General features: G+C 44.3%; 1 protein-coding gene across 1 annotated transcript; it reads left to right on the forward strand.

The window, feature by feature from the left end:
* Window positions 1–1,055: 1,055 nt before the first annotated feature.
* LOC149308093 (solute carrier family 2, facilitated glucose transporter member 6-like) lies at window positions 1,056–12,486 on the forward strand. Its single transcript, XM_089537014.1, has 9 exons — window positions 1,056–1,157; window positions 1,930–2,136; window positions 4,570–4,669; window positions 5,806–6,017; window positions 6,943–7,095; window positions 9,607–9,715; window positions 10,466–10,633; window positions 10,900–11,045; window positions 12,020–12,486. Exons 2-9 carry the CDS (start codon window positions 1,972–1,974, stop codon window positions 12,188–12,190), a joined length of 1,224 nt encoding a protein of 407 aa, XP_089393140.1. The 5' UTR covers window positions 1,056–1,157; window positions 1,930–1,971; the 3' UTR covers window positions 12,191–12,486.

Genomic DNA, 12,486 nt, shown 5'->3' on the forward strand with positions numbered 1-12,486 from the left:
ATTGGGTGACTTTGGGCAAGTCACACTCTCTCAGCCTCAAGGGAAGGCAATGGCAAGCCTCCTCTGAACTGATCTTGCCAAGAAAACCCCATTATAGGTTTGCCTTAGGGTCACCATAAGTTGGAAATGACTTGAAGGCATGCAACAAACATGCTTGGAGCATCCCAATGGGAGGGAGGTACTTCTTCCTGCCACCTCCTCCACAAAACCTGTCCTCTCTAGAAATCCCCCTTTGCCCTGTCAAACTATAATGACAAGCTGCTAGTCCTCATCTTCAACTGAATTGAAGCCTACTGGAAAGGTGTAGCTATGCCAGGAGCTTTTATAGGAGATACCCTACATTAATGTACATTCAGTTAATAGTTTTTATGGACAGTGTAGTATGGTTTTAAGCATTTGTCTGGCTCAGAGTTCTGGAAGTCTGTTTTAAGCCAACGAAGCATTTAAAAAAAAGATAAGTTATGAATTCATATTATCTTTTCTTTTGTAATGTCCTTCATTTTTCTTGTCCTCCTTTGTGGTATAACATCTGGTCACCCTGACCCATATTATACAGTTATAGCAGTTTGATTCCACTTTAACGGTGATGACTCCATTCTCTGGAATCCTGGGATTTGTAGTTTGTAGATGAAGGTTCCAGAATTCTCTGCTAGTTCAGGCGACTGGAGTGGAGACTTTCTCTTGCACAGAAGCCCTCCTCCAAACTACAAATCCAAGAATTGCATAGAGTGACGCCAAGGCAATGAAAGTGGTCTCAAACTACTATACCTTTGCAGTGTAGCTACATATGTACCCTTGAAGGTATATGATAGCAATGAACATACTCCAAGGTGTTCTTTTCTTTAGTGGCTCATACGGTGTGAATGGCCAGCTTAAGGCTGAATCCACATTCAAATGAGGCATAAATTTTGAAGAAGTTTTGCAATGTGCCTTCAAGCTGGAGGACCTCATACATGTTCTCTAACTGTTTCCTCATCTCCTCTCTCCTTCTCAGGACACTTAAAAATGGGTGGCTCTTCCTCGCTGCTTTTGCTGCCGTATTGGGAAACTTCAATTTTGGTTTTGCTTTAGTATATACCTCCCCGGTCATTCCAGTTTTGGAAAGATCTCCAGTCCCTAACTTGAGACTCAAGGAGGACACAGAGTCTTGGTTTGGGGTAAGCATGGTGGTCCCAGAGCATCACAGATGCCAGTCTTGCATCTCAAAGCTGTTCTGCTCATCATGGTCAGATATATAACTAAGCATGAAAGTTAAAATAATACACGTAATTCTATTTCCCCTTATCGTGTACAAATGCAAGAGCTGGACAGATAAGAAGATGGACAAAAAGAGAATAAATTCATCTGAGATGTGGTGCTGGAGAAGAGTGCTAAGGATATACCATGGATAGCAAAAAGAACAAATAAGTGGGTCCTAAACAGATTACGCTTGAAATCTCCCTGGAGGCAAAGATGACTAAACTGAGGCTGTCATACTTTGGCCATATCATGAGAAGGCAGGATTCATTAGAAAAGACAATATAGGAAAGGTGGAGGGAAGTAGAAATAGTGTAAGACCATATGCTAGATGGATGGACTCCATTAAGTTGGTCAGGGGTATGAATCTCCAAGAACTTAGAATAGTCTAAATCAGCCTTGCATACTTCCATAGGTTGCTAAAATGTGCACCCAGCTTGTTGGGGGCAATTGACTTACACATTGTAAACTGCTTAAGGAGTGCTTAAGTGCACTCATAAGCAGTATAGAAATGTACTTGCTATTGCTATTGCTATAGAGAATCTTGGAGATGTCTCATCCACAGGGTTGCCATGAGCCGAGATTGACTCAGAGGTGGTTAACAACAACAAGCTATAGCCCATGGTCACTTGCCAGGGTTGCAGTCTGGATTTTCTTTCTACCCATCCCTCTGTGTTTCTTTCTATATTTCAGTCTGTATTTACTCTGGGCGTCGCTGCAGGTGGCTTGGGCACCATGTACTTCAACGACCGCTTAGGCCGCAAGCTGAGCATCATGCTCTCCGCTGTGCCATCTGTCATTGGCTATCTCTGCATGGCTGGCGCCCAAGAAATCTGGATGCTGCTGGTGGGCAGGTTGCTGACGGGATTTGCAGGCGGTGTGACCTCCGCTTCTATCCCAGTAAGTAAAAGAACAGCCCTTTTTAAGGAGGGACAACAGCCCAGTTGTAATGGGTTTGGATATTGAGTTTTTCAGCACAACTGGGGCCATGTCTCTCCCATGCCTGAGTGCCATCCTATTTGGCTGCCTAAGATGCATCCAGCCAGTTCAGTTAAATATATAACTATGAGGGTGGAGAAATTTGTGCAAAGTTACTTTCAGTTGTAATAGCCAACTTCCTGGTCCTCTACATGAAAGGGGATTTCCTCTAATGTAGCGGCAAAATGTTACTCAATCTGGTTGGGCTGAAGATCCACTTTTGCCTACTTTCTTGTTCATTATGGGAGGTTATACGTAGTAGGTAATATCTTGGAAGCTGCGTGTTATTTTATTGTCAAGGTTTCACAGATGAAAACTGGGACACATGTGGCCACTGGCCAGACTAGGGAGATTACCGCACTAGGGTAAAAGCGTTCCCCAATGCGTTCTCACGGGCGCGAGCCTGGAACGTGATGAGAACCAGAACGCTAGTTTACCGCACAGCGGAACGCCGCCATTGCCGCCGGGCGTTCCAAATGTGTTCCCAATGTGTTCCAGGGACGCCATTTCTGGGAACGGTTTTGAAACCGTTCCCAGAAATGGCCTCCCTGGAACACATTGGGAACACATTTGGAACACATTTGGAACGCCCGGCGGCGACGGCGGCGTTCTGCTGTGCGGTAAACTAGCGTTCTGGTTCTCATCACGTTCCAGGCTCGCGCCCGTGAGAACACATTGGGGAACGCTTTTACCCTAGTGCGGTAATCTCCTTTATCAAAATGTTTTAAAAGTTCTTGGTGAGAAACTTCACACAATCTGAGAGAGGCAGTAGCAGTTTGCTTTTGCCAGAACCCACTTTTGTCCTCTCCTTTCCCGGCTTAAATTAATTGGGTGCAGCAGCAAACCATTTTTGGATTTTGAATCCAGTTTGCAGCTGAGGACAAATGGAGAAGGTGGAAGAGACAGAAACTGGGACATTTTAAAGGCAGATGAGAAAGTAGAATGACAAAAGGAATAATTAGGACTGTCCCTGTCAAGTCAGGACAGTTGGAAGGAATGCTTTGTGGCTCTTTTTCAGGATGGGAAAAACAAGCACATCTAACATTAACATAATAAAATAAGCACATGCAACAGCAGTGATAGAAGCTGTATGTGTAAGTGTAATCTCAACCTCTGAAATTGGTTTTCTTTTGTATCTCTTTGGTTTCTTTGCTTAATGTCTGCCTTCTTGATGCAAACTGACAAAGTCTTGTAACCACAGGAAGCTTAGCTTGACAGCTTGGTCTCCTGTTCATATTCTAGTAGCATTTTTAGCATTTTCATTTCTAGTTCAGTTAATGACACACCCTTTGAATGCTGGCAGTTTTTCAGATGGCACTGAATTCTGAATGCACCTTTCTATTTTCTCTTTTTGCTCTTGCTAATTTCAGAGGGCGGGATGTATGCTAAATCTAGATGGATACAGTGGGACCTTGGTATCCACTGTGGTTTGGTTTCAGGACCTCTCATGGATGCCAAACTCTGTGAATGCTCAAGTCCCATTGTATACAGTGGGCTATAAAATGGAAAAATCAAAGTTTGCTTTTTGGAACGTTTTAAAAAAATACATTTTGAATCCTTGGATGCAGAATCTGTGGATATGGAGAGCCGACTGCAAATGCTATTAAACAAAATCTAAAAATAGGAGGAAGTTGTGCAGTCCTGAAATGACTGGGGCTTTAGTTTCCCCTTTTGGTTTCTAAGAGGAACCTTAAAGGAGGGCTGGAATACAACTGTAGAGCCTGCGATTTACATGTCAAGCTCTTGCTTTTGTTTTCCAGCGTTTCCAGGCTGGGTTGGGAAAATGTCAGTGGATACAGTACTGAGCTCAGTGGAGCAACATACCTTCCAAATCTTTTGATTTGACAGAAACATTCCCAGTTAATCCTCTTTCATTCCACTTTTCCAGCTATGTTTAAAATGTCCCAGTTTCTCTGTGCCCCTTTGTCCTCAGGTTACCCCAATTGCTGCAAACTGAGCTGAAACTGCCAAAGTGATTTGTACTCCATTAATGACTCTGGAGAGCAAGGGTTCGATTCCCAGGAAATCCATTGAGCAGGTCTTATGCTCTCAGCCTCAGGGAAAGGCAATGGCAAACCTCCTCTGAACAAATCTTGCCAAGAATACCCCAAGATAATTTTGCCTTAGGGTCGCCATAAGTTTGGAAACTGGAAGGCACACTACACACACATGCTACAATACTGCTAGTGAGAAAGCTTCCTCCACTTTACTTTACTGGCGCCTCACAAAACTACAAATCCCATTATTCTGTAGGATGGAGCCACGGCAGTTAAAGTGGTGTTGAACTGCATTGTTAGGCAGTGTAGATGCACCTTTGGTGGCCAGCCCTGATTGCATCACTTTCTCTTCTTCCAGGTCTATATTTCTGAGATCAGTCACCCCAGAGTCCGAGGAACGTTGGGTTCCTGTCCTCAACTCATGGCTGTCTTGGGTGCTCTCTTTTTGTACGCTTTAGGTAAGTGCTGAATGCAGGTCTTGGACTATGGAAATAGTCTTACTGAGATGACTGAGGCCTCATTCCCACTACAAAATAAATCGGTTTTGGAGTTGAATCAATGGAGTGATTTAGCATTGAATAGACGTTCGCACTATTTGAGCCTTTGATTTACCTACCCATTTCAGTTTAATCCACTTGGTGTTCACATTAAGTGATGGATCAATTTAACATGGAGTCACCTCATAGAGGTGACAGTGCCACAGGAACCGATTCTGATCCGCAGCCCATTCACACTAGTGCTGAATTGATTTATCGCAAAAGATGCGGGGAATTTAGTGGATCCGGAAGAAGTGCTTTAAATGGGTCTAGTGCCACCCCTCCAACAAACCGCACCAGGGATTCGGTGCAAGTGCGAACAAGGGCCATTTAAACCACTTCAAACCGGTTTGCTAACTGGTTTATTATGTAGTGGGAATGGAGCCTGAAAGGAGCCATGTCTTCTTAAAGGGTATCCCATTCCTTGCAAGCTTTCTTCCAGTCTAAAGGCCAAGTCTGCTGGCCAGACAAGTAGGACCGGTTTAGGAGCTCCTTCACATGGTTTTTAAAAATGATTCTGTCTTTCTTGCAGCTTGTTTAAAAAAACACAGGATATTTCATAACTACCTGAACTTCTCTGATCTTCCAAATCTTTGGCTTTAAACCTTACTTGTAACTTGGCAGTTATCCAAGGGCAACCTCAATTCATGAGATTAGATACTGTCATGCTCCAAACCAAGGAGGTCTATGCAAAAAGTGTAAATAAAACAGAGAGAAAGAGAGAGATCTGTTCTAAAAACTTACTAAAAACTCAGGCTATGTGCATGCGGTGTATAGTATACGAAATATACATGTTTTCATATTTAGATTTGGGCCCCGTCTCCAAGATATCTCATTATGTCTATGCAAATATTCCAAAATAGTCTCATGATGTATAGCAAATATTCCAGTATCAGAACACTTCTGAAATGGCAAGCTCTGCCATTGTTTAAGCACTTGCACAAGTCATCCCAAAGAGTTCAAGACAAGAGTCCTGGTCTGTGTGGGCTATTTCCCCGAGGTGTCCAAACCTGAGTCCTTCTCTTCAGCTCTCCTTCTTGTTCCTCTTCCCGTCACAGGCCTCATCCTCCCCTGGCGATGGCTGGCTGTGGCTGGAGAGGTGCCCGTTGTCTTCATGGCCGTCTTGCTCTGTTTCATGCCCAACTCACCTCGTTTTCTGATCTCCAAAGGAAAGGAGGAAGAAGCCCTTAGTGCGCTGAGGTGGCTGAGAGGAGAAGATGTGGATTACTGGTGGGAATATGAGCAGATCAAGGACAGTGTGAAGGAGCAGGTGCAGTGTGGCATGTGGTGGGGAGGAAATTGTAGGGGATGATGCCCATAAGATGATACCTTAGGCTACATCTTATCCTAATTGGGACTGAGAACCATCACAATGTAGTGGTTTGAGTGTTGGACTATGGGCCCAAACAGACAGGCCAAAATAAAGCTGCTTTGGGTCACTTTGGAGATATGCTGTTTAAATGATGCATGCGTCCTTAGAGTCCAAAAGCTGTACCAAAGCTGCGCTGCAGTCCTAAGGACTGGAGGGCAGCTTTGGAGCAGCTTCTGGCCTCTTAAGATGCATGTGTCATTTAAATAGCATACCTCCAAAGTGACCAGAAGCAGCTTTATTTTGGCCTGTCTGTTTGGGCCCTATGACTCTGGAGACCAGAGTTCAAATCACTGCCTGGCAATGGACACTCACTGGGTGACCTTTGGCAAGCCTTGCCCTCTCAGCCCCAGCAAATCTTATGATAGCTTCACTTTAGGGTTGCCATAAGTGGGACCCAACTTGAAGATAACAAGAACCCTGTCTCTCAGTGACAGTTAACCAGGGAATATCTAATGCAGCACCTTCCAAATGGGAATCCTCACCCACCCCAAATTAAAATGAGATGCTTCAGTCTTACCTGCTCAAAGCTTAAGCTTTCTAGTATGAACAGCTGGAGACCACAGCAATGCAACATCTGTGGAAATATAGTTAGTTGGCCCGCCATATCAACAGATTCTGTATCTTTAGATTCAGCCATCCATTGAATGGATTATTTTTTTAAAAATTCCAAAAAGCAAATCTTGATTTTGCCCATTTTATATAAGGGACACTATTTTACTACGCCATTGCATGTAATGGGACTTGAGCACCCACAGACCCTAGTGGACACCAAGGGCCCAGTGTATATCTCTGTCTTACCAGTTTTGTCTCCATGTTTACTTAGAGAAAACCAGTGTCTTGGGCAGAGATCAAAACACCCTACATCTGGAAACCAATCGCAATCACCTTGCTGATGAGATTCTTGCAACAGCTGTCGGGCGTCACTTGTGTCTTGGTATATTTGCAGACGATATTTGACCACACAGCAGTCATATTGGTAAGACAATTCCTCCTGGTTCATTGCCTGTGTCCCTTCTTCTTTCTAACCTCTCTGGAGCATTCTACTAACCTAACTAACCCATATTTCCAGCTTTGTCACCGTTCTTTAGGGCAGGGCTGGAAATACATCCCCCCCCAGCCCATGTTTAGGACTGTTTCTACCATCATCCCCCACTATTGGCTATGCTCCCTTGTGCTGATGGGAGCTGCTGTCCAGCAACGCCTGTAGGGCCACATGTTTCCCAGCCCTGTTCTATGGCAGACAGATGCTTCATTTTAGAGCGCGGTCCTATATTTTGAGGAGTTCTCCATTCGACAGGCTCTTTGATCCAAGTGTGATTCAATGATAAAGAATTTTAATAAGAATGAACAGGAAGGGGTCTTGAAGTTTCCGGTCAAGGCTTTGCAACTCATAGACAGCTGAATAAGTGGCAGGCCTTCAGCTCACCTCATCACAATCTTCCCTAATATGACAAAATGTCTTGCATCTCTGTTTAAATTCTAGTACGTCTATAAATTCTAATGGATCTAACAGTAAACTAAAAGGTAAAGGTAAGGTAAAATTTTATTTGTATACCGCCTTTCTAGGACCAAGGCGGTTTCCAACATACAATGACAATAAAACAATATATCAATACAAACAATATAAAATCACAAAACACATAGCATTAAAACCTTATACAATAAAACAATAAAAACCCACCACTCATGCCAGTTGACATGCTGACGAAGGGGGCGAGGAGAGAATACTTCAGGGGTCAGAGAGTCAGGGGTAGGCCTGCTCAAATAGGAATGTTTTTAACCCCTTTCTAAACTGAGTAAGGGAGGCGGCCGAGCGGAGCTTGAAGGGCAGCGCATTCCAGAGGCTGGGGGCCGAGATGGAAAAGGTCCTCCTAGTAGTAACAACTAATCTGGCCTCTGGAACCCTTAATAATTGCTGCCCAGTTGATCTAAGTGTGCGGGGTGGATTGTACGGAGAGAGGCGGTCCTCTAAGTACCCTGGGCCCAAGCCATTTAGGGCTTTATAGGTAACAACCAACACCTTGTATTGCGCCCGGAAGCGAATAGGCAGCCAATGTAGGTCTTTAAGGACCGGTGTTATATGACTGGCCCTGGCTGTACCAGTGACCAGTTGTGCCGCCATATTCTGCACTAACTGCAGCTTCCGGGTATGGTACAAGGGCTGCCCCATGTAGAGCGCATTGCAGAAATCCAAACGAGAGGTTACCAGAGCGTGTACTACAGTTTCAAGGTCCCTCCGGCCCAGGTAGGGACGCAGTTGGCGTATCAGCCGAAGCTGATAACAGGTGCTCCTGACTGTCGCACTCACCTGAGATGTAAGGTGAAGCAACGAATCAAGGAGCACCCCCAAACTGCGTATCGAGTCCTTCACAGGAAGCGTGATCCCGTTTAGGACAGGTGGAACCACCGCCATTCCCGGACCAGGGGAACCTATCACGAGTACTTCCGTTTTCTCTGGATTCAGGCTGAGTCTGTTTTCCCTCATCCAGCCCATTACCGACTCCCACCAGTTTTCTTTTCCTCTCCATATGCGCAACTGAACACAAATCTGTGTCCGGTTTCGTGGTAATGTGTTTTCTCTCTTTCTCTCTCTCTCTCTCTCTCTCTCTCTCTCTCTCTCTTGTTTTCTTTGAAATTGAGTTCAGTGGCCACCCTACCAGATACCTTCCAAAATTTCATAAATGACAACCAGGACATCTGTGGCCAAGCAATGTCAGAGTGTGGTCAAGACAGCAAAATTTATTTATGAGGAAGAAGATAACACCTAGAGAAGATTTAGCAGTTTCCTATTGCTTGAGCCTACTGGGAAGGGTCTCTCCTCTAGTCTTCTCCTAATTAGTTTATTAAGAGGATATTACTTTTGCATTTTGAACCCAGAAACTGAAGTAAGCAGAGGATCGAAGGGAAAAGCAGTATTTGGCTGGGATATTCTGAATTAATCCTGTGTCATCCCATTTTTTTCCAGCTGCTTTTAAAATGTCCCTGTTTCTCTTTCCTCTTTCCACTTTCCCCCTTTGTTCTCAGCGTACGTCAACTGCTGCAAAATGAGTTCAAAGTGCAAAAGCAGCCTTAGCAGATGTGTGTGTATAAGTATGAAATCTTATCCTTCCTCGTAGACACAGGCAAAAGCAAACTGCTGCATCCTCTCCTTCCTCATTAATACCTTTTGCCATCTTGACCATACCTTGATGTTGCTGGGTCTCACCTATCCAGGTTTTCATCTGTGAAATTTTGGAGGGCATGTCATAAGGATCAAAATAAAGATTCAGACTCATAAAGAAAGTAGACCTTTTGAGCCGTTGTGTGATCCGGAGGGCCTCCCCAATACTTAGGACCTTGGCTCCTAATGTCTCATTTACTGCCAACGTCTAGTTTGAGCTCTAAATCTCTGGAGTTCTTTCCTTCCAAAAGAAATCAGAGCCCATACAAATGTCGAAGAAGCATGACACATCCCAAATCTGGTTGGCATATCCTTGTGCTTTCACAGCCACCACAATATGATGCTGTTATCGTTGGGGCCGTCCGCTTGGGGTCTGTGCTGGTTGCCGCGTTCTTCATGGATAAAGCTGGGAGAAGAATCCTTCTGTTTATCTCAGGTACAAGTTCCATCTTATCCACTTCGCACATGCATTCATTCATTTTGCTTCATTCAGCAAAGCGGTGGATGAGGAACAATGAATCAAAATAAGCTTTGAAAAATCTTTTAGGGGCCTTTTTGTGCATTGCCTAAGTGCAAATCTTGCCAAGAAAAGCCCATGATAGGTTCACCGATCAAGTTGGAAATATTATTGCTATTGTCAATATTTCAGGATAAAAAGGAAACATTTAACATTGATTCCAAAGAACTGGTTCAGTGCTACTACTGTGGCTGCTGGAAGACTGGAAATAAGATATTAGAAATCGCTGAAAGAATTTGACATTCAAGGACGGATCAACAGAGTCTGGGAAACAAACTGGCTTGGCAGAAAAACGTATAAGAAATGTACAGGAAATAAATTGAATTAATACCTCACATGTAAAACTGATAGCACTTTATCGATTCTGCCATCAGACTTGAAACAGCTTAGGGACCACTGAGATACATGGAAAAATCTCTTCTGAATATAAGTTGTGTTAATGAATTTGTAAACGACTATATAACTGATGGATTGGGAGATCCAGGTTTAAGGAATAGTGAAACGGACCAGTGACGTTGAGCCAGCCGGTGTCTCTTTCAGCCTGGCCTACTCCACAAGACTGTTGTGAGGATAAAAGTAGGGGCCAAGAGAGCCTTCAAGTCATTGAAGGGAAGACAGGTAATCAGCACATTGACTACATTAAATAGATCATGTTTTCTTTCTTGGCAGCTATTGTCATGTTCTTCTCCAACCTGACTTTGGGCTTGTACATCCACCTCATACCCTCGCACAATTCCTCTGCAGTGATGGTTAATGGTAGCCACAGTGGCCTCGCCACCAGCCTGACCAATGGCCTCACAGTTCTTCCTCTGATCGCGACCATGTTCTTCATCATAGGTATGGCACCGAGGGACTGGGACAACAAAGTCTGGAGGTCCACATGGTACACACTTCTGCCATAACTGATTGTCTTTCCCTTGGGAAACAGGAGGTTTGACTGCAGTGGACTTTTTGTCTGCTCCAGCAGGCATCTTGGTGTGGGATAAAGCCAAGATAGGATGGGGACCAATGTCTGCTGTCACTCAATATCCTCTAGAAGGGAGTCATTATGTATAATTCAGCCTGAAGATCCACTCTTAATGGTCTCTCTTGTGTTCCTCTAGGCTATGCCATGGGCTGGGGTCCCATCACTTGGCTGCTGATGGCTGAGGTTCTCCCACTGAAGGCCCGAGGGGTAGTTTCTGGGCTGTGTGTGCTAGTGAGTTGGCTGACCGCTTTCGCCTTGACCAAAGTCTTTCCGATGGTGATGGTAAGTAGAGCAAGGCAGCACTTGTTGGCATGGAGTCACATTAGTTGGATCGCTCTGCTTTTGCTTCTGAAAGTTATGCGTACAGTGGACCCTTCCCATCTGTGGAGGTTCACTTTCAGCCATTGAACAATATGAGCCAGGGAGGTCAAATCGACTTATGGTGACCCCATGATGTTTTCTCACGCAAGGAATACTCAGAGGTGGTTTTGCTGGTTCCTTCCTATGATATAGAGCCGTTGTATACTGCAAATGTGCAAAAAAAGTGTATAAAATTCCAATAATTGAGAAACAATATCTAGTAATGTGAGCAAACCAAGACAGAAGGAACAGGAGGTCAGCTTCAGAACAAAATTTTGCTCAAGTCCAAAGACTTGAACTGATCGCTGGAGGACCAGATGAAGGTGGCAGAGAGCTGAGGGCCAATGAAGCACAGGGTTGTAGGAAAATCCCTCGCGTTGGTTTCTAGACACAGAAGAAGCTGTGATAATATTTACTGTAATAAGCCAGGTGACTGAAAGTTTAGATTTTTCACCTACTAGTTCAAAACAGATAACCAAATCTTTGGCTACAGATTTGAAGCCAACGTAGACCTAAAGATGTCCTCCTCCAAACTTTGGTCAGAGACTGAACCATAGTTTAATCTCTGTAGGAAAACACCTGCATTATCCATTGTTTCCATACCATTCCTCTACTTTTCCACCTGGTTTCCAAATGTTGTTGTTGTTAACTGCTGTCAAGTTGGTCAACTCATGGCAACCCTTGGAATGAGATGCCTCCAAGCCTCCCTGTCCTCAATCGCTTTGCTTGGGTCCTACAAACGCAGGGATGTGGCCTCCTTGGTTGAATCTATCCATCTCACATACAGCCCTCCTCTCTTTCTATGCTCTTCACTTTTCTAGCATGAGTGTCTTTTCTAGTGAGTCATTTCTTCTCATGATGACTTTCCTAATGGATGCCTCATTTTCATTGTCCAGGGGAAGTACGGCCTGGAAGTCCCCTTCTTCTTCTTCAGTGCCATCTGCGTGGTGAACCTTATATTTGCATATCTCATTCCCGAAACCAAAGGGAAGTCCTTGGAGCGGATAGAATCCTATTTCCGTACCGGGCGGAAATCGTATCTGGAATCTTTCCGAGGACGTAGGTGAACTTTCAAACACTCATTGAGAATGAGAGTGATATTGGTTGATCGCTGTGGTGACTATTCCCTAAATGAACAGGTCTCAACCATCATGAAATGGAGAGGCATAGTGAGATAACACTCCTTTGCATCTATTCATATCGTTCAGATTGAGACAGAATACGGCAACTAAGAGACTGCAATACAAATCAAGATGCAGTTCGATGTCCCTTCCATGGTCTTATCCCTGCTCCTTCAGTTACAAGGTGGCAACAGTGACACTGACCTATCTTACAAGGTTGTTGTAAGCATCATGAATATAAG

This window comes from Sceloporus occidentalis, unplaced genomic scaffold, assembly GCF_023333645.1.
Source record: "Sceloporus occidentalis isolate IW3139 unplaced genomic scaffold, rSceOcc1.0.p SCAF_8, whole genome shotgun sequence".
In the NCBI taxonomy this organism is placed as follows: domain Eukaryota; kingdom Metazoa; phylum Chordata; class Lepidosauria; order Squamata; family Phrynosomatidae; genus Sceloporus; species Sceloporus occidentalis.